At 41.3% G+C, this 20,049-nt stretch overlaps 1 protein-coding gene across 1 annotated transcript in view; it reads right to left on the bottom strand.

The window, feature by feature from the left end:
• The window catches only part of ank1b (ankyrin 1, erythrocytic b), a 74,880-nt gene that overhangs the window by 17,855 nt on the left and 36,976 nt on the right, over positions 1 to 20,049 (bottom strand). The window contains exons 3-29 of the mRNA XM_034123401.1: positions 16,864 to 16,962; positions 16,084 to 16,182; positions 14,862 to 14,960; positions 13,972 to 14,157; positions 13,542 to 13,640; positions 12,689 to 12,787; positions 12,449 to 12,547; positions 11,749 to 11,946; positions 10,218 to 10,316; positions 9,661 to 9,759; positions 9,129 to 9,227; positions 8,708 to 8,905; positions 8,254 to 8,352; positions 7,924 to 8,022; positions 7,532 to 7,729; positions 7,336 to 7,434; positions 6,764 to 6,862; positions 6,464 to 6,562; positions 5,724 to 5,816; positions 5,464 to 5,536; positions 5,278 to 5,298; positions 3,902 to 4,025; positions 3,598 to 3,661; positions 3,214 to 3,326; positions 1,615 to 1,839; positions 833 to 987; positions 363 to 574 (exon numbers count right to left, since the gene is read on the bottom strand). Coding sequence (XP_033979292.1) covers positions 363 to 574; positions 833 to 987; positions 1,615 to 1,839; positions 3,214 to 3,326; positions 3,598 to 3,661; positions 3,902 to 4,025; positions 5,278 to 5,298; positions 5,464 to 5,536; positions 5,724 to 5,816; positions 6,464 to 6,562; positions 6,764 to 6,862; positions 7,336 to 7,434; positions 7,532 to 7,729; positions 7,924 to 8,022; positions 8,254 to 8,352; positions 8,708 to 8,905; positions 9,129 to 9,227; positions 9,661 to 9,759; positions 10,218 to 10,316; positions 11,749 to 11,946; positions 12,449 to 12,547; positions 12,689 to 12,787; positions 13,542 to 13,640; positions 13,972 to 14,157; positions 14,862 to 14,960; positions 16,084 to 16,182; positions 16,864 to 16,962 — 3,246 coding nt within the window. The remainder of the gene's footprint in view (positions 1 to 362; positions 575 to 832; positions 988 to 1,614; positions 1,840 to 3,213; positions 3,327 to 3,597; positions 3,662 to 3,901; positions 4,026 to 5,277; positions 5,299 to 5,463; positions 5,537 to 5,723; positions 5,817 to 6,463; positions 6,563 to 6,763; positions 6,863 to 7,335; positions 7,435 to 7,531; positions 7,730 to 7,923; positions 8,023 to 8,253; positions 8,353 to 8,707; positions 8,906 to 9,128; positions 9,228 to 9,660; positions 9,760 to 10,217; positions 10,317 to 11,748; positions 11,947 to 12,448; positions 12,548 to 12,688; positions 12,788 to 13,541; positions 13,641 to 13,971; positions 14,158 to 14,861; positions 14,961 to 16,083; positions 16,183 to 16,863; positions 16,963 to 20,049) is intronic.

Here is a 20,049-nt window from a genome sequence, read left to right on the forward strand (position 1 = left end):
CACACACTCAGTCTGAATGACGGATAGCACGGCTCAAACATATTTAGGCCTGTCGTTTGTCAAACAGACAGATCATCAACTTCAGGATATGGAACCTGTCAACTCTCCACAGCGCAGCACAGACTGAAGGTAAACTCGTTGGCACGGACCATTAAGTCACAGACTCAGAGTCAGCTGTTTTGTATTTCTACTGTAACATCTGTTCTCTGTAATGGATCAAAAGCAGCCGATTGTCTCAGTTCTGCGAGCAAAGCAACAAACACCTAAGCTAATCAAAAAAGCTCTACAGGATCTTTAATGTCATGTTTTTAAATGTGCAATCCACTCTCCTCTTTTTCATTCCTTCCATCTCCTCGTCTTACCTGCAGCCCCAGTCTCACTCTCTTGGTGACGGCCGTCTCGGGAAAGATGGCCTCGACTCGTGGCACTAGCTTACTGGTCAACCGAGCGCCCTCTGGACCAATCAGATCGCTCTCCTGCTGAATGCGGGAGACCACGGCGAAGTAGAGGGGGAAGTCAGTGGAGATGATCCGACGGATTCTCTTCTTGTCCAGCTCATCGTGATTCTCGAGGTCTACGCACAGGAAGAGGAAGGAGAAACAAGAGACACAGAGGGATCAATGGCAAGAGGAGAGTTAATTTAATAAGTAATAATGTGTTTCCATGTGAGAAGTGCACTTCTGTGTTCTTCGATAATATTCCTATAAAAAAGTATCCCCTCTCCTTCCTGTGCCTTTGCTCTGCAGCTCCAGGGTCATACATCAAGATTAGGACTGTCTTATCTGTCGCCGTGCAAGGTCTCAGGAACAGTCATTAGTTACATCGTACTGACCTTCATCCATGCCATTCAGGATAGTTTCCAGCACTTCGTCACCATAGCGATTGCGATGCTCCTTCCAGACCGAGCCGTTTTCGCTGCGGAGGACCACGAGCTCCCGGTCCCCTCGGCCCAGAGAGGCAAAGTGAGGGATTTCTACTATCACTGGCCTGTGAGAGAAAACAAAAACAGAATAAAAATCATGGTTTGAATCAGGTTTCAGGCTTTTTCTGTTCATTAGGGATGTAAAAGCGCTCTGATCACCAGGAAAAGCGCTATATAAAAAACATGTATTATTATAAAAAAATTGCTTTTGTAATCTAGTTCAAACCGAAACATTGGATTTTGTTACTGTTGAATGGATTGAACCATCATTTACAGCCTTGTGCTGAGATATACAGAGCCATGATTGTCCACTAGATGGCATCCTAACCATTAGCTTGTCATTTATATTACACATTTTTGTCATTATCTTAAAATAAAATCCAGTTCAAGTTATTGTTACCTCTAGTGTCAGTCTCATTTGGAATTTGGGATGCATTTCTAGCATATCTTACAATACATTTTTTTTTATAAAAATTGCAGGAAACTAAACAAGTAAATATTAAACAGAAAACATATAATATGTAATATTATACATTACATTTCTTTAATATTATTATGAACACAAAAAAAAGAAGCATCCTTATCATATCTAGGTACTGCCACATGCTAAACATAAACACACATATAGGCTGACCCAGAACAAATAAAATTGCTTCTAGGGAGGCCATAAAGCTGGAAAAACGTTGACTCACCCAAGGAACTGCATACTGGACGGCCCTAAGGAGATGATACGGCTAGCGAGCCCCTCCCCCTCCACCAGCGGAGGGGGCGTGGTCAGTTTCAGAGGTTTGACCAGGCGGCAGGTGATGCGTGTCGGCGCGGTGCAGGTACGCGGCGGGATGATGACTCGCAGGCCGTGATGTCTGCTGCCTCGCATGGAGCCTCCTCGAGCGTCCACCATGAAACTCACCAGGAAGCTGAGAGACAAACAATGACACGATGATTACATTTAAAAAAGGATTGCATGATAATTTAATCATCTTCAAATGATATGAAATGGTGATTAAGATGCATTTAGCGTTGAATAACGTCGGTTAGGAATATAACATTTAAGAATCAATACTGGGCTCTCCTCAGGGAAATTCTCCCCCTGAATGAGAGAGAAGACTTCATTCAGTAGTGTTGGGAATTGATCTGGTCTTGGTCTGTTTCAGGGTGATTAATAGCGGAGACACTCATTCAGTATGTGGGTGCCCTTTTCCTTTCATTGTTCTCAATGTGGCAGAGGAGGGCCGGCCATCTGGAGTGGCCCTGAAGTGCAGCAAGAATGACATCAAAGACCTATAAAAAGAGCCCCATGCTGTTTGATCTTGCATTAGACAGGCAGCCTCATACAGAGGTGTGTGTGTGTGTGTGTGTGTGTATGTGTGTGTGTGTGTGTGTGTGTGTGTGTGTGTGTGTGTGTGTGTGTGTGTGTGTGTGTGTGTGTGTGTGGCAGGGTGACTCTTCTCTCATGGTTTATCTTTTCTAATACCCTCACTTTATATTCTGCATGTTAAATGCTGACTCATTGTGCCGCAAATTATGACTAGGCAGATTAACATGATGCTGCTTTAACATTATGAATGTCTTAAAAAATGCCTTACTTTCATGTATTGAATGTAAATTACTGCTTTATTTGATTGCTATTTAACTATATTTTATTACGGTGTCCTTAAAGATTTTTTGTTTTATATTAGAATTCTTGTTTTATATTTTATGTATGCACCATGACATCAAGTCAAATTCCTCGTATGTGTGAACCTACCTGGCAATAAACCTGATTCTGATTCTGAATGCATTTACAATATAATCAAAGTGTAAACAGTGTGACAGTTATATTTGTTGTATGATCCTCAAGTGACCAACATGTATCTTTGATGTGTCATCGTCATAAACAGTGTAAATGCTGAATCTGTAATTATGGAGAACGGAGTATCTGTGCTTCAGTCTCGGCATCATTGATGTTTGGATGTCAAGGATGTCACAACTTTAGCAATGATGAATTATTGTTAAAAATGTGAATATGTCCCTCTGTTGTTTCTTTGTATAACTATCAATTATGATTTAATCAAAGCAAGTTAAAAATGAGACATTAGCATACTGACATGTACATTCTAATAATTTCCCCCTTTATTTCATCTTCTCTGCCCTTGCATGCATTTTATGAAGTACTTATTACTTAAGTAATCTCACTGAGTCTGACAAAACCCCTGCTTTACGCTGAGCCTGACTAGCAGCATCAATCAATGACATATTTAAGTATTCCAAAAATGTGGATTAACAGGCAGCAAAACGGTGTATTATCTGACCCGGTGTGAATGGGGCTGGCCACGGGGCTGACGTTGTCTGAAGTCTCTGTAGCCGGGCTGCTCGGGATGAGAGAGTCGTCATCGTACTCCTTTGGCAGGGGGATGGGGGTGTGCTGAGGGCGGAGAAAAAGACAGGCATGGGAAAATTGAGAGGCAATTAAATTACCATCAGTCAAAATACAAGCGCAGAGAAAGAAGCACAATCAACTGAGTCAGAGACAAGTGGAACAATAATGGATAGAAAGAGACATACACAGAACCAGAGAGAGAGAACATTGAACCACAAAAGAAGACTTATTTTTGGCTTTCACAAATGAATAACTGTTTTCAATTGGAAAATGCAGCAAATGCTTACGAATGCTTAATATCACAAGCTAAGCCTACCTGATCCAGCAGTACAGTCTCCGGGGACACACAAGGGATTCTGGGAATACCAGGAGAGTAGGGCCTGTCGGGGAGGAAATGAGAATGATGTACAAGAAACAGCTGACTTTTATTTGGCAAAAAAAGATGGTTAGAGCAAATCTTCTCATGATTTAGGACAGAGATAATGTACTGTAAATGGCAGCCATTAAATGACCTATTTAACACCATTTGATTTCAGCTGTTATGTTAAAAAATAAATAAAAACTGTTTCAACTTTCTACTGCAGTTTACTATACAGACATATGAGCACACAGTGACTTACGTTGTTCCCATGCCGCCCTCGAAGTCTCTGAAGGTTTTCTTCGGGGAGAGGAAGTCGTCATCCTGGTCCTTGAAGTCGTCAAGCTTCAAATAGCGTCCTCCATCCATCCCGAGCAACTCGTCTCCTGTGGGCCAAATTAAGAGATAAGAAAAAAGGAAAAGGAGCAAAGAGGGAAACAAATAGGCAAAGAAAAAGTTTCACATAAATAATTAAAGAGAAAAAAGGACAAGACCACGGGAATACAGGGCAAATGATGCTGATCTCAACTCTCCATTTCTTCTACTAATTATTTGTGTCTATATGGAATTCACCTTATTTCCCTAATTTAAACTTTTTTTTTTTTTAAAGAGTGACAGTATCTTGAACTGTGGTTGACCTCTCCACTTAGGTCAAAATATTGCCACTCGATTAAATTCCCAATAGGCGAAAGTTAATTGTTACACCACCATCCTTCCCATCACTTCACCTTAATGAATACCACAGAAAAAAAATGGCCACAAAGCGATGTTTTATTTCAACCGATTAAACCAACAACAACCAGAGCCGATGGAAACCAAAGGAGTGAAAGAATAGGTTTGGTAAGACAGTGAATATTAACACAGTTTAGGACACTGCATGGACGGCACACTGCAAGGCACCTGGTGACAGCATTTATTTGTGTGAGCATGCCCATTAAAGATGAAATCACATGTGGTGATGGTTGTGTCTGTGTAGGAGAAAATACCTCAGTTATTAAGGACGAATGGTGTTGAAATAATGATCATAACAACAATAAACACTTCACAAGACAGAGTTGTTTACAGACAATTAAACATTGAATAGGACAAGCTGTACAGGTAAACTCAAAACATGTTAGAAGAAAAATAAATACCATTAAACATCGAGAACTAAATAGATTAGAAATGAGTGTGTGAAAATGCTTTAATGTTAGTTGTAAAAAAGATTTTATTCAAACCAGAAAAGCAATTGAATAAGTGCCAACTGTGTGTGTCACAGCTGGGACGCAGCGTGTGCGCAATTTAGCTCATTGATCAATTAGGCTTTAAAAGGCAGGAGCACTCATTTTAAAAATGGCTCGATTGGAAGGCAGCTGTTTGTCTTCTAAAGATAGAAATACTGGAGTTCAGTCAATAATTAGTCCGCCAACAGATGTGTATTGAACGCTGGTAAAAAGGAAAACATGTCGTGACTACACGCTGATGAGAAAACAGACACATTTTGGAAATAAATCTCTGAGCACAGGGCTGGAGTTGAGAGTCAGAAGAACTGATTAAAAAGACACTTAGTGACACACAGAGAAAATGAGATTTGCAATGAAGGCACAAATTCACGAACCACCGGACTAGGACAAGCCAGAGATACACACACAATCCTACCTAAAGTTAGCTGGGCAACCCCTACGAAGCAAATGGAAAAAGTGTTATAAACAGTCAAACATTTTAAAATGATCAACATTTACAAACTCATTAATAAGCCAGTGTACCTCCCATACAGTCTTCTTCAAAGTTTAAAATAAGGGATCATAGTTGATTAACATAAGATATTTAAATCCGATAGCCTACCTTCGTCCTCTGAAACATCCAGAATCTCATCTACTGTCTCAGGGAAACTCATGCGATGCTTCTCCGTGGTGATCTGTGCGGAGCAGGAGGAGGTGGCATTAGACAGAGCGGAAAATAGTTGGAACTGCTGCATTATATTTGCAAACTGAACCTGATCAAAAGGCAACTATTTGATTGAACAGCTGAGTCACGATGTGTCAAGGCTACTCCTTGCGTACTGGTGGTGTAACCATGTGAACCGTGCACGACGTGTTGCTCACCGCGGAGACAGACTCCTCGGTAACCAGTTTGAGCACATCGATGACAGAGATGTAGCCTAGCCGCTTAGCGATACCCAGGGGAGACGTCCCATTCTGTACGGAGAGATGGGAAACAACACAATACATTATACAGCGCATAAATACAATACAGCATCATCAGCATATACTGTAGGGATTAATGTTAACAGGAGACAACGGTGATACTCAGATGACTGTCAGATTACATGACATAAATTCCCAAAGCATTTCATACTGATTACAATCACCACAGATAGGTTAGACATCTTCATTTTAGACCAAAGAACATGTTACAAACCTTCAGGCTATTCTATAAGTGATGCACTCTATTACAAAATAATGGGTTATGCTGACTATCTCTTTTAAGAATATGTAGGATGTGGTTTAATTGTAAGGGGGAAAGGACATTTAGCAACATTTGTGTGATCATGGTATTCATATGAATTGGGACCTCGTCAGATTTAAAAAATGACGGTTGACTAGTATCTCGTATTTTAATCTAAATTAAAGTCTATCAAGCCATTTGAATCATGTTGTCAAAGTAGATTACAGAGAGTATGTCAGATGCTTGCCTCCATAGCGTCCTTTGCTTTTGGTTTTCACATTATCTATAGGACACCTGTTTATCTTGGCCCAGAGATCTGAGAGTGCAGGTACAGTGGGATTGAAGGGTGTAGAGAGGAAGATTGTATCTGAAAGAGGTATTCCTAAAAGTGTCTCACCGTGGTAATCTCATTGGGCAGTGCTCCATGTTTCAACAGCAGGGTGACTATATCAGTGTGGCCCTGCTGAGCCGCCTGATGCAGGGGAGTGTAGCCCATCTGGAGGGGAAGAAAAAGGAGGCAGGTCAGAAAGATGGAGAAACACAGAACAAGTATTTCCATCTATGATTATGGAATGCTAAAACCATCATGGTATGCTCCTCATACGGCTTATTTAACACATTGATGAAGCTTCACAGGACTAACAGCTAAACAAAAGACACTGAGATCTATATAATATGAAAGTGAGACAACGTTTACCCTCGTCTTGCAATTCGCATGGGCCTGCTGCTGCAGAAGAAACTTCACCATTTTGATGTTGCCATAGTGACAGGCCACATGAAGGGGTGTGTATCCCATCTGAGACACGACACAAGGGAGAGACAGGTGTGTAAATACTTGTAAAAATATGATTCCAAATAGTACAAAAAAGGCAGCTTTCTTATTTTTTCTTAAAGATATGAAATAGACTTTTCTAATTTTTTACATCTTAAACACAGATGAGCTGCTTTGACTAGTTCACATTAAATATTAATTAATTGTCATTCACTTGTTTAATACGGAAACTCCAATTATATGAAATTGCTAAACACTTCTTCATTCCAACATGGACAGAGATAGGAGACTTAAAGCTGTGTAATGAATATTATATATGGAAGCTATTAATGACAGAAAGCCCAAGTGAAGTCTGGCATATTCAGTCTATTGGCTGTCCTAGCAGGAGAAGACTATTTAAGGACACTTCCTCCTTAAGTGGAATAATCGATCTACTCTTCTCGTGTAATAATACCCGTTCTATCATTGCGTGTACCAGAGGAGGCGGTGTCACTTACCCGTGACGCAGCGTAAACAGAAGCTCCCTGTTTGACCAGCGTGTCAGCGATTCCCACATGACCTTCCTGAGCCACAAGATGCAGAGGGGTCAACCCGTTCTAAAAGACATAAGGGATAAAGGGAAGGGTTGTTTGTAATGGTGGAAAGATATGTAAATCCACTATTGCTTCGTTCCGATCCATGGTTATACTTTACCTTGTTTCCCAGATTCACGTTGGCCTGTTTTGAGATGAGCAGCGCCACCATGTCGTGCCGCCCCTCCTGAGCAGCCAGGTGGAGGGACGTGATGCCTTGGAGCGACTCAGCGTTTGTTATCGCCCCGTTCTGCAGCAGACAACTGGCCACCTCCATCTGGTTCTGCTTGGCCGCTATGTGCAGGGCAGTGTAACCATTCTGAGGCGAGAAACAAGGACACACACGCGAGTGGGCATCGCTTTGCTTAGCACTATTCATGTTTAATTTTAGATTAAATGCTGTCAGTGCCACGGAGAAAATGGTTGTTATGTAAGGTACTGTATTTCCAAGTATCACACACTCATTTGGCCTGTGTGTCGCTGTGCACACACACACAGTAGTGAGCATCTTACTCGGGCAGTGCTGTGTGCAGATCCTCCCTTGCTGACCAGGAGTCTAACAACATCCAGGTTGTTGTGATGGACTGCCACATGAAGGGGTGTCAGACCGTTCTGTTAAACACACACATGTACACGTATATAGACACACACACACGCAAAAACATGTATATATGAAACACATACCGTGATAATATATACATCCAAAAATGCCGCTATTTGGTCACACTTCAGGCTCTTTAAAGGTGTGTAAAAAGGACTGTATTGTGTGTGTGTGTGTGTGTGTGTGTGTGTGTGTGTGTGTGTGTGTGTGTGTGTGTGTGTGTACTTCAGGGACTGTCTCACCTTCCCAGCAGCATTAGGGTTGGCCCCTCTCTCCAGGAGGAGCTCGGCCACGTCCACCTTCCCGTATTTAGAGGCCACGTGGAGGGGAGTGAAGCCTTTCTGCTCAAAAGAAAAAGCATTCTGTCATTATATTCTCTGTTGTTGGAAAAAACAAACAGAAAAGGCACATTTTTTCTTTCATCTCATGTTGTTATAAACACAAATCAGTAGTACGTTTGACCTAGTATGACTTCATTCACAATAATACCCAACATAAATAATACTCTGTTTGATAGAATGAGACCAGAATTAAATATAAACAAGCATAAAAGTGTACCCGATGCTGTTAAAGTGGAATACTAAAAGTAAGATCTCCGAGCACAAAACAAAACATGTTTGCCTTTAGTAGTTTCTAACATAGTTCAGTTGAGGCTATTCTTGCAGTAATGCATTATTGCACATTACGAAGCCATACCTTTGTCATCTTGACCTGCTGTGCCCCAGCGTCCAACAGGATCCGGATGGTGTGGACGTGTCCCTCCCGTGCAGAGATGTGTAGGGGCGTGTGGCCCGCAGTAGTAGCTGCGTCGGGGCTGGCTTTGTGCTCAAGAAGCAGCTTGACAAGTTCCTTGTGGCCCATGCGGGCCGCACAGTGTAGAGGTGTCTGATCATCCTGGACACAAGGAGAAAAAGGGAAATTCATATTTAAAACAGGGAAACAGATATCATTAAGTACGGGGCAATGGAGTCACACGGCTATCCAGACACCCTGCTGCCTTTATTATGTGCTTTAGGTGGGCTTTATGAAACATTCCCTGAGGTTTAAAAAGCAGCAATGGCTTACAAACATTAAAGTTAGAAACACAAAGTTTGTTTAGGGTTGTAGTGGCTTGTACCTTAGCTCTGGCATCCGCTTGTGCTGCGTTCTGCAGCAGGAACGCAGCCACTTCACAGTGTCCTGCCCTGGAGGCCATGTGGAGGGGAGTCTCCACTTTCTGATGAAGATAAAAACAGACAACCGTCACTTAAATGCAGAAAACTATTATGATTGTAACTGAGATTTTCAATTAATGTGTCAATTATTACATAATCCCGAATATGAGAAATGTGTAAACCAAGTCTGACACAGTTCTTCTTTAATATGAGAAAGATTTTTTTAAATCCACCCTATTCATATCGGGGCTCATAGTTCAAAACACTGTCCATTCATTTCAGTGATTAAGAAACAATTAACAGGATTTACTTTCATTGCTTAATCCATTTCTGGCTAATTGTTTAACGTGTGACCTACGAAATGAATCTTCCCATGTAATGAATTATTTAATTAAGTGTGGAATTAATTATCAATTAAAAAAAATTGCAATGTGGGACAGTCATTTAGAGAGAAGAGAAAATTAAGTTTATGGGTAAAAAAAAAAGGGTTCTCACCACATTGGAAGCATTAGGTGAAGCCCCTCTTAGGACCAGGTTCTTCACTATGTTCAGATGGCCCATGAATGCTGCTACATGAAGAGGAGTGAGACCAGACTACACACACACACACACACACACACACACACACACACACACACACACACACACACACACACACACACACACACACACACACACACACACACACACACACACACACACACACACAGACAGACAGACAGACAGACAGACAGACAGACACACACACACACACACACACACACACACACACACACACACACACACACACACACACACACACACACAGAGAGGTCACTAAAGCTCAATATCAAAGCATTAAAACAAACCAAAGCGACATTCTAGTTCTTTAGCCACATCTGAATGACACATAGCACATGTTCTGCCAACGCTGGAGCTTAAATGTTCATGTAAGAAGCACAAACAGAGAAAAATGCAAAATATAAATAACCAGGAGTGCTTTATGAGGGCACTTGAGTGAAAACTTTTCTTTCCGTCAGAAGAGCGTGTCCCTGGTGGTCACATTGTCTCACCTCTGTGACAGCTTCGAGGGAAGCGGAGTGCTTGAGCAGCAGGTCCATGGACCGCATGTGGTTCTTCTTGCAGGCAATATGGAGAGGTGTGAAGCCATTCTGGAAACATAAGGAAATATCTCTGAAAATGTTTCTTTGTTCTATGTACAGTGATGGTGATAATCTAATATAGTGATTGCATATGAATTCACTTTAAAGTGGGCGTAAAAGATACATTTTCCTATTATCACGAGGAGCAACATAGAGGTGGAATAAAATCCAAGGTCAGAAAATAATAGATGGGTGATAAAAAGTGCTTCCACATTTCGCAGCACAATGTTTTTGCTGTCTTTGTTTGTATTATTTGTACAGAGCCAGGACTTTTTATCAGCACAAGTGCACACTAAGGGAGAAAGGAAAATATATCAGTTGAATGTGAAAGAAGTGTATCAGACTATTAAACCAGTGCTTAACACTTTATGCAGACGTGCCGCTACAGCTGATTCAATCTTAAAATATAAATACATTTTATATATAATACTTCAATCAATATACTTAAAAAAAAAACACAAAGTCAGTAGGCCTCAATCAGTCTGCACTGATTAGGGGTGATTCTTACAGTATCTGCTGTCCACAGCTGCTTTAAAATATGAAAAGCTCCTTTCAGCTCAGTAAATCCCTGCACCTGCTGAATCAGCATCTTTTCTTGCTTTCTTTTTAGCAAAAGTAGCGTCTCATATCTTTGAAACACATTGCAGTTCAAACGCTGTTCTGCAACATTAATAACTCAACTATTTATGGGGATATTTGCTGAACAATCACAGCAGTTATATATATATATATATATATAGTTTAACCTGAACTCTTTAGTGAGGAAACTCATGCGTTTTTAAAGGAAACACTTGAGATTCTCAGGGAAAGTTATTACATATTTGCTCCATATAGGACATAAAACAGTCACGTATGGCCTTCTTGATTGATTGTTGAATTCTTACTTTGAGAAAGTAATCGGTACCACTTTACAATAAGACTACCCTAATAAAGGATTCATAAAAGGTTTATAATTAGGTTATTAATTAGGTTGTAAACACTTTATTAATCATTAAGAACCATTTATAAACCAGTTCTAACATACATACATCAACACAGGCTCACTATTTGGCAAGATGACTAAGCCTTATATTGGCACTAGCTTACTTCGTCTTCTTCATCAGCCAGCATCCTTGGTATCTGTTGTTCACTGAGTTGATTCCCCCCCTTCCATCTTGATGTTTCTTGGCATCTCTTTATGACCATTTATTAATGAGTTACTACCATTTCTAATAAGGCTTAGCAGTACAGAGAAATGTGGGCTCACTATTTGGCAAGCAACCGGTCACAGTTGCCCTGTTTATCTCATGTCTTATAAAAGCTTATTAAGGATTTATAAAGTGTTCACAACATAATTAATAAATGAATTACAAACTATTCGTAAACCCTTTAAAAGGGTAGTCTTATTGTAAAGTGGTACCAAGTAATCTATAGTAAACAACAAACGATCTAAAAACCCTACCAAAGCTCTTGCATTGGCTTTGGCCCCCTTGTCCAGAAGGACTTTGGCCATCCGGCTGTGACCGCAGTGGGCTGCTACATGAAGAGGGGTTAGGTGGTCCAGCGTAATGTCATCAATCTCAGCGTTGTACTGCAGCAGCTGCCGGACACAGTCCATGTGATCCCCCTGAGCTGACATGTGGATGGGAGACAGACCATTCTGTAGGAGAGACAAAACGGGAAGAAGTTAGGGAGAGAGAGGGATGTTCATAAATCAGATACAGTCAGAAAACATTTCTTGTGTTCATGAAAGAGTCTTCAGAGGGTATATAATCAACACAGTGTGCTAAAAGTACTTGGAAATAATACTGGTAATGAATCTTGTAATGATAGTATTTGCTATGAACTTTAGTGGCTGATGATGTGATTGCCTCGCATGCTCAGTAAACAGACCCACGAGTAAATCTTATTGATTTAAGATCATTATCCAAAATTGGATGATAGTGTATTAGTTTTTAACAATCTGATTTATATGTTGATTTTCTGTTGGCCTTGGGAAAGTGTCCTACAAGATAGAATCTCACTACGTAGAACATCTTAGATTGACCAAGAACAAATCAGTACTGAACAGTAAACCCTGATGATCACTGCTGATATCCGAGCTTCTAAGGTTAGTGATGGCTGAAATGCAACCCCAGCGACTGCACTTTTTCATCATGTACCTTGGTTTTAGCCTGGATGGGAGCACCGTGTTCCAGCAGGAACTCGATAATGCGAACATGACCGTTCCTGGCGGCACAGTGGAGAGGAGTCAGCTCATCCTACAATGAAAGAGGGACAAGGAGAGAAATTGGAAAATGATACAAGAGACAGGAATGAGCAAATCAGCAGAGAGGAAGACAGATGGAGGGGATGGATATTGGAAAGCGTAAGTGAATAAATGGAGCTGAGCAGAACACTACCTTTGTCACGGCATCAATCTGAGCTCCTCTGTCCAGCAGTAGTCTGACCATCATCACGTTGCCCCTCCTGGCGGCTATGTGAAGGGGCGTGATGCCATTCTAGAGAAGAAGCGGAAGAAACTCAGGTTTAATAATCATCACAGCATAAAGTCTGAAGACTGTTAATGTAAAGCATAATGGAAACTGATCTATTGACAAAACATGTATCTTAAAGGGGCCCTATTTTTTTGCTCCTATATTTGTATTTAATGCTTCTACTGTGACATGTCTCCATGCTTTAATGTTTAAAAGGTCTTTATTTTTCTCATGCTGCCTGTGCCTCATCACCTCTTTCACCCTCTGTCTAAAACCAGAGCCTTGGATTGGTTAGCCGGCCGGCTCTGTGGTGGTTGGTCAACCGCTTAGAGATGTCCCGCCCCTAAGTCTATCACGTACAATGTGTCGGAGCGCTAGCCAATATAAGCGCAAGTGTTACGTAGTGATGTCAAGTGGATCACGCGCGTGGAACTCGCGCCGGAAGTTGTGGCACAATTCCGTTGTACACACCGACGTTAACAGCAGCCCCGTCTGTCCGCACAGCGACCGGCTCTGTCGTCCAGTGATCGAAGCGCCTTCTGGAAATGCTTCACAAGTCTGTCGGTACGCAAATGCGCTTAGTGAGACAAGTGACGGTATGCATTTCAGATGTTTGGCGCGCATGCACCCCTGTATATAACACACTATAGGAAAGGGAAAACTAAAAAATACTAATAGGGCCCCTTTAATATTCCTGTCTCCTTTAAGGTATATTTCTCTTTAAACACAATGTTTGAATCACGCCAATCATTCCTTTGAGACCTTGTGAGAAACTGACCTTGGGGGTGAAGTTTACATTGGCTCCTCTGTTCAGCAGCAGCTGGGCGACGCTCATGTTCTCATAGTGGGCTGCAATGTGGAGGGGTGTGAACCCAGTCTGCAGTGAAGGAGACATAGGAAAGAAGAAACAGTTTAAATAAGGATATCTACCATCTATTTATATCAATATTCAAAAACAGGGTGACAACAACGTGCAAGACACAGATTACATAATAGTTGGGGATATAAAGTTAGAAAGAACAGTCAGACAATAGCCTAAAATATTCTATAAATGTCTGTTGTGAGAAAGCTGTTGCACCTAGCTGTTCCTTTTAGTATTTCCCTAGACTGTTTAATTCTCAATCAAGCAAATGACATTGTAATTGTATTATTGTTGCTTATTCATCTTATTCTTTTTAGCTCGACACACAATCTCGATGAGTGTGTACCTTGCTGAGCACGTCCGGGTTGGGGTCGTTCTGCAGGAGCACAGCGGCGGTGCGCGTGTCGTCGTTACGAGCGGAGATGTGCAGGGCGGGGAGCCGGACCTTGCCCTTGGTGCCATAGTTTATGAGTAGTGCCACGACATTTTCATGGCCCTGCTGCAGAGCTACTGCGAGGGGAGTGAAGCCGTCCTGAGAGAGGAGGCAGTGAGAAACAGTATGGAGGTCATAACGGGGAAAAAAAGAGACAGGAATGGAGAAAAGGAGGGGAAAGTGAGTAGACACCATGCTATATTGTATGAGATATGATACAGTCAAAGATACAATATTATTTAGCCTCGTATGTTTAGTTGGAACTATCTGTGTAAGATGCAAAATCCCTTTCAAAACAGCTAATTTGAAAAGACACATACTGCTACACGTACTGTATCATTTAAGCTGATTCCAGTCCATTAGTATAAACATAAATTAACTTATATACACATTTATTACACATTTCTTTGACATTAGACTGTCCTTTTCTCTCCTTGAGAGGGGTCATTCTCTCCCAGTCACATAACATATAGACATGCTGAGCTGTCTGCCCAAAAATGATGAGTCAAGACTGACACAGCACTGACACTGCTATGCAGGTTAAAGGAGATCGAGGTCGGGGACAGTGATGATACCATTTTTTTAAATGATGGATTGTATTTAAAAAGTCATTGAAATGATTACTGTTGGGTAAACAGGGACAGAGACTGGCTGGGCGACAAAATGGATGGCTTATATTGTTTCTCTCCTGTGTCCCTTTGGCCAAGTCTTTTAATTAAACCATCAGTTTGACAGACATCAATTGATCTCCAGCTTCCTTGTTTTCTAGTTAATGCTCCAAAAAGAGTTTCCATCACACGTACCTCTGTTGGGAGGCTCTGATTGGCTCCGTTCTCCAGCAGGAACTTCACCACCTCTAGGTGATTCTCTTGTGCTGCCATGTAGAGAGGACTGAACCCTTTCTGTAAAGACACACACACATTATTTATGATTACATATACACAGAAATAAGGGGAAGAGGTGGAAAATACATTTACTCAAGCACTGTTCTTTTTTAAGCTACTTGCACTTTACTTTAATTCCATTTTATAATACTTTTGACTTTTGGAAGCGAAAACTGTAATTATACTCTACTAGATGATTTCATGTCCTCAGTTACTGGTTACTGTACAGATTCAGATGAATAACTAATACATCATAGAAATCAGTTAAAGGTGGGGTAGGTAAGTTTGAGAAACCGGCTCGAGATACACTTTTTGCTATATTCCATGGAATGCTCTTAACATCCCGATAGCAATGAATATCTTAAGTGCTTTGACAAAAAATCCATAAAAAAATGTCATCTGTGGAAGCCGTGATACTGTAAAAAGCACGACCAATCATTTTAGCCGGCCCGGCTAAAATAACTGGATGGCCTACCTGCCTGTCAGCCTTCCATCTGTGCTCAAACTTATCTCGTGCCCTCATTGGTCATGTGCGCGTTCGTGTGTGTTGGAGGAGGGGCTCTGTAAGGAAGTGGCAGATTTTTTCCGGCTGTGTATTTTCAAATTCTAGCGCACTCGAGCCGGTTTCTCCAAAATTACCTACCCCACCTTTAATTAAACAGAAAGCCATTTACAGTGGCTCCACCTTCAACAGCTTTGATAGAAACATTATTGCGCAATACCATACAGTCTAGGGCCAATACTCCTAAATTAGTCATTTAATATATACAAATATATCTGAAAAGGCTTTTAGCAACTTATAGGCAGTATCAAAGTGCCACTTCTAAGCCTGCACATTTCTCTCAAAAGAAACCACTTCCTTTTTACACGTTAAATTTGATTTACAGTGATAATGGCTGCCACAACCCTAACTGAAGTTGAACATTAAAAGCTTGAAAGGAGGATCTAACCCTAAAGGATTTTACAACATATTTTTTTTAAAGAAAATATATCCAATACATTATTTTGCAGTCAAGAAGTCTGCATCCTCTAGAAGTTTAAGCGAACCACACATTCATGGATAGCTCTTTAGCAGGTGTGTCACATATGCATGCGTACACACTGACACACTCCTGTCTGAGCCAAAGCCAGGGTGACTCACGTGTGACTGGGCATTAACGTTAGCTCCGTAGTTGACGAGCTCAGCCACCACCTTCTCCTGCCCTGCCAGCGCCGCGATATGGAGAGCGGTGTTCCCTTTCTGGAGGTCACACACACACACACACACACACACACACACACACACACACACACACACACACACACACACACACACACACACACACACACACACACACACACACACACACACACACACACACACACACACACACACACCACACACACACACACACACACACACACACACACACACACACACACACACACACACACACACACACACACACACACACACACATTGAAAGAGAGACAGGGAAAAGTAGAGTGAGCAGGAGGGGAATGATTACAACCTAATGGCCTAGATCTCTACACGGAGAAGTCGACACTAAAATACATGTAGTGTATTAATGTATTCAGTATAGAAGTTAACCATCGATGATAAAGCGGCTAAACCTAAGTTATGACCACAATAAAATACATTTGAATGTATGTTATTTAACAGCTCTGTTAAAAATTCAATTGCAAATATTCTGTAGTTAGCTTAAGCACTCTTTTCCCCAATATTGCATCTACTTTGTTAAATAATTTCATATTACTTATTCAAAGGCTAATCCATTATCTTGTAAAGCCGTTTACAGTTTTGCTGGGTACAAATGTGAAGGATGGCTACACTGCTTTCTACAGCTGCGGTCCAGCTGAATTAGCCCCGAGCTACATTTAAGAGAGGTGTTGGGATGGTGTGAAAAGAAAAACCAAATACCTTGGTGGTGGCCTCCAGCTTGATGCCACAGTGCAGCAGCGCCAGGACCATCTTAACGTGGCCTTCTTTAGAAGCCAGGTGTAACCCGTTGAGACCATTCTGAGAGAGAGAACAGAGACATTTAGTCACATTAGAGTCAGAACAAACACAGTCAAAAACTAATGACCTTTTGATTATGCATAGCAGTGTCTGTATCTTAAGGCGTTTGTAATGGTATGATAATCCTGGTGATAATCAGGATTACTATAATCACAGTCTGTATTAACTGAAAAGTGATGCAACATCTCTTATAAGTGGTGGTGCTAAGCAATGCTGAATAAACGGATAGAACACATCTCTGAAAAATCTTTGTACATCCATGCCATCATTTGGCCTTGTCCTATCCTTGGCCTTTATCATTGTGGTCTAAACCACAACCTGACAGCTTGTGCAGTGGTCTGAGAAACCAGAGCATAATGTGTTTGAGTTCTGCTAGTGAACATCTTTATACTCCCACGTTCCTTTTAATCACGATTAAATAAAACCACTCCACATTCGGAAATGAGGGAAAAATAAACACTAATTCTCCAGTCTCATGCCCCTGTGAGCAACATATGTCTGTTTTCTCCTGCTGTGTTGAACATCACTCGCCTAGTTACTGTATCTCTGAAAATAACAGATACAAACACAGAGACAACAGGAGGACTCAGTTTTGACAAATTGAAAAACCTGAAAGTAAGAGGGAGAGGACAACTGTTTTATCCCAACATCGCCCAGACAGTCTGTTGTCTCTCTGGCTGTATACAGTGTTGTAATGGAGCTGGAACCTGCCTGCTGTACCCAGTCTGACCAGAAGGGGTCTCAGTTACCCACAATGCTCTCAGGCTTCCCCTCATACTGCGGTGTGACTCAATTCAAATGGGTAACAGCCTCTGTGTGAACATGCGCAGCAGAGGATGGGAAACACACTGTGTATAGATTACACACACTGTTAAATGTGGTGTGTGAGGCTCTGCTGTGTACACACCGGACTAAAGCAAATACGCACAGACTTTAAATGTTGTTTTTTAAACTCAAGACTGCAGGTCTCCCTTGAAAAAGAGGTCAATGATCTCAATGGGATACAACCTGAATAAATAAAGGTTTGAAATGAAATGAAATGAAATGAACACATTAATGCCCATTAACACGCCCTTCTGCAAACAGCTACATGACAGTGATGATGAGAGAGAAAGAGTGTGCAGGGTTGCAGGCATAGCAAGGACACGCTACTGCTGCAGATTCACATAAATCACAAATACAAATAACGTCTCTGCCCTTGCTACAGTTCTCTGTAAAAAAACATCAATAAAATAGTAAAAGATGAAAAATCCTTAGGGAAAAAAAGGGGATGGAAAATGGAGGAAAAACATTTCTTTACAGAATTACAGTTAGGGTCTTTAAGAAGTAATTGATCACACGGTTGTGGGTAGTAATGATGTAGTTGATTATAACCTTAAAACACATATATTATGGACCGTTGACAAATGAGCCAAACACATTTCGATCCCTATCTTCAGTATCTCATCTACTGTCTCTCTGTCTCTTATGAATTCACATAACATAACCATAATGACATCAAATGTAGTGTAATGACAATTATAACAACATCTATACAAATACATGTTTTCTTTACAAGGAAAACAATGAATCTACTTTTTTCGAACATCAAACAAAGACATTTTATCTCAAATGTTTTTCATTCTGTTTGTTGAATGAACACAGTACAAATACACGCATGCATAGGAAAACAGATGCGCACAAACACATGCATCTTTACAGTTAGTTGCCAGGTTTTCTGGCGCCTTCTCAAGGATGCCTCGGCATGACCTGGCACCTCTCCAGCTGCCAGTCCACACTCAGTATTTTTGGTCTCAACGGGACTTGAACCAGCGACCCTTCAGTTCCCATGCCAAGTCCCTACAGACGGAGCTACTGCCGCCAATTGAAATAGCTTTATTGGCATGACCAGAATAAAATAATACTATGTTGCCAACAATTATAAGATGCATCTATACCTATACATTTACCACATGTTGTCTCCACCTCTCTTTCTGTATGTGTATCTCTTTCTTCCATCTCTCTGACAGTGTTGTGTCTGTGTATAAAAGCACTTGTCCATTACTCAGGGCCGCCACTTGCGGACAGGCAACTGTTTGGGGCCAGAAGGGGGCCCCCAAAGAAGGTAGATTAAGAAGGTCCACAGCAACGACAACATGAAACACCCTTTAATTTACTGCAACGACATGTCGGGAAACCCCCTCAAGGCGGCCCCATGCATAGCGCGCCGCAAAATGCTGCTTCTTATTTTGTTGCCTTGCTCCGCTCCGGGTGCTGTCGGCTGTGCGTGGTGATGAAAAGCTGGTTCGAGGGGCCCCCAGTGAATGTTTGCCTAGGGCCCCCACAGACTTTAGAATCGGCACAGGCATTACTCTGCACCCATCCTCAACACAACAGCTGTTTATGTGTCTAAACCAAACATATTGTCTTTCACACGTTCACAGTAATGTCTCCTCATTAAGCTGAATCGGCTGTTCTATGGTCCTGATGCAATAAGGTGTAAGAGAGCAGACGGCAGGGCTGAAGATTGAGGGGACTTTAATCTAATACACTTAATTATTCATGCACACCACTTTACACAAAAGACAGAGAATCAGGAGGTCTAGGAGTCATGCATTTTTCATTTTCTTTTGGGGCTTTTTTTCATGTGTCATCCTTAGCTGATACTGCAGCATGGTATTCCATTGAGACATTATGTTTCTCATTCCTCTCAGAGATCCTTTAACACCACATTTCATAGTTTCTTTCTTTCTCATAGGAATGAGATGAAGTTCCTGAGTACCATTCGCCTAACTGAGGGAAAGCCTTTTACTCCTAACAGTACTTATAGAGAATTTAGTGCAAGCAGCAAAAAACACCTTTTGATTATAACTTTATTTTAAATCAAATTCCTCCTTCTGTGCTCATAAATCTCTTAAGTTTATTCAAAAATATCATTTGAGCAATGTATGAAACATTAAAGGATAGATATTTGACCCAACTAGAGGTCATGCAGAGAATAGCTCTTTCTTTACTCTTCCTAATCTGCTGCTCCTGGTCATGAAAGACTGAATCGGAGGGACATTTCTCCTGAGGGACATTTCTCCTGAGGGACATTTCTCCTGAGGG

Source organism: Trematomus bernacchii, unplaced genomic scaffold (genome assembly GCF_902827165.1).
Source record: "Trematomus bernacchii unplaced genomic scaffold, fTreBer1.1, whole genome shotgun sequence".
In the NCBI taxonomy this organism is placed as follows: domain Eukaryota; kingdom Metazoa; phylum Chordata; class Actinopteri; order Perciformes; family Nototheniidae; genus Trematomus; species Trematomus bernacchii.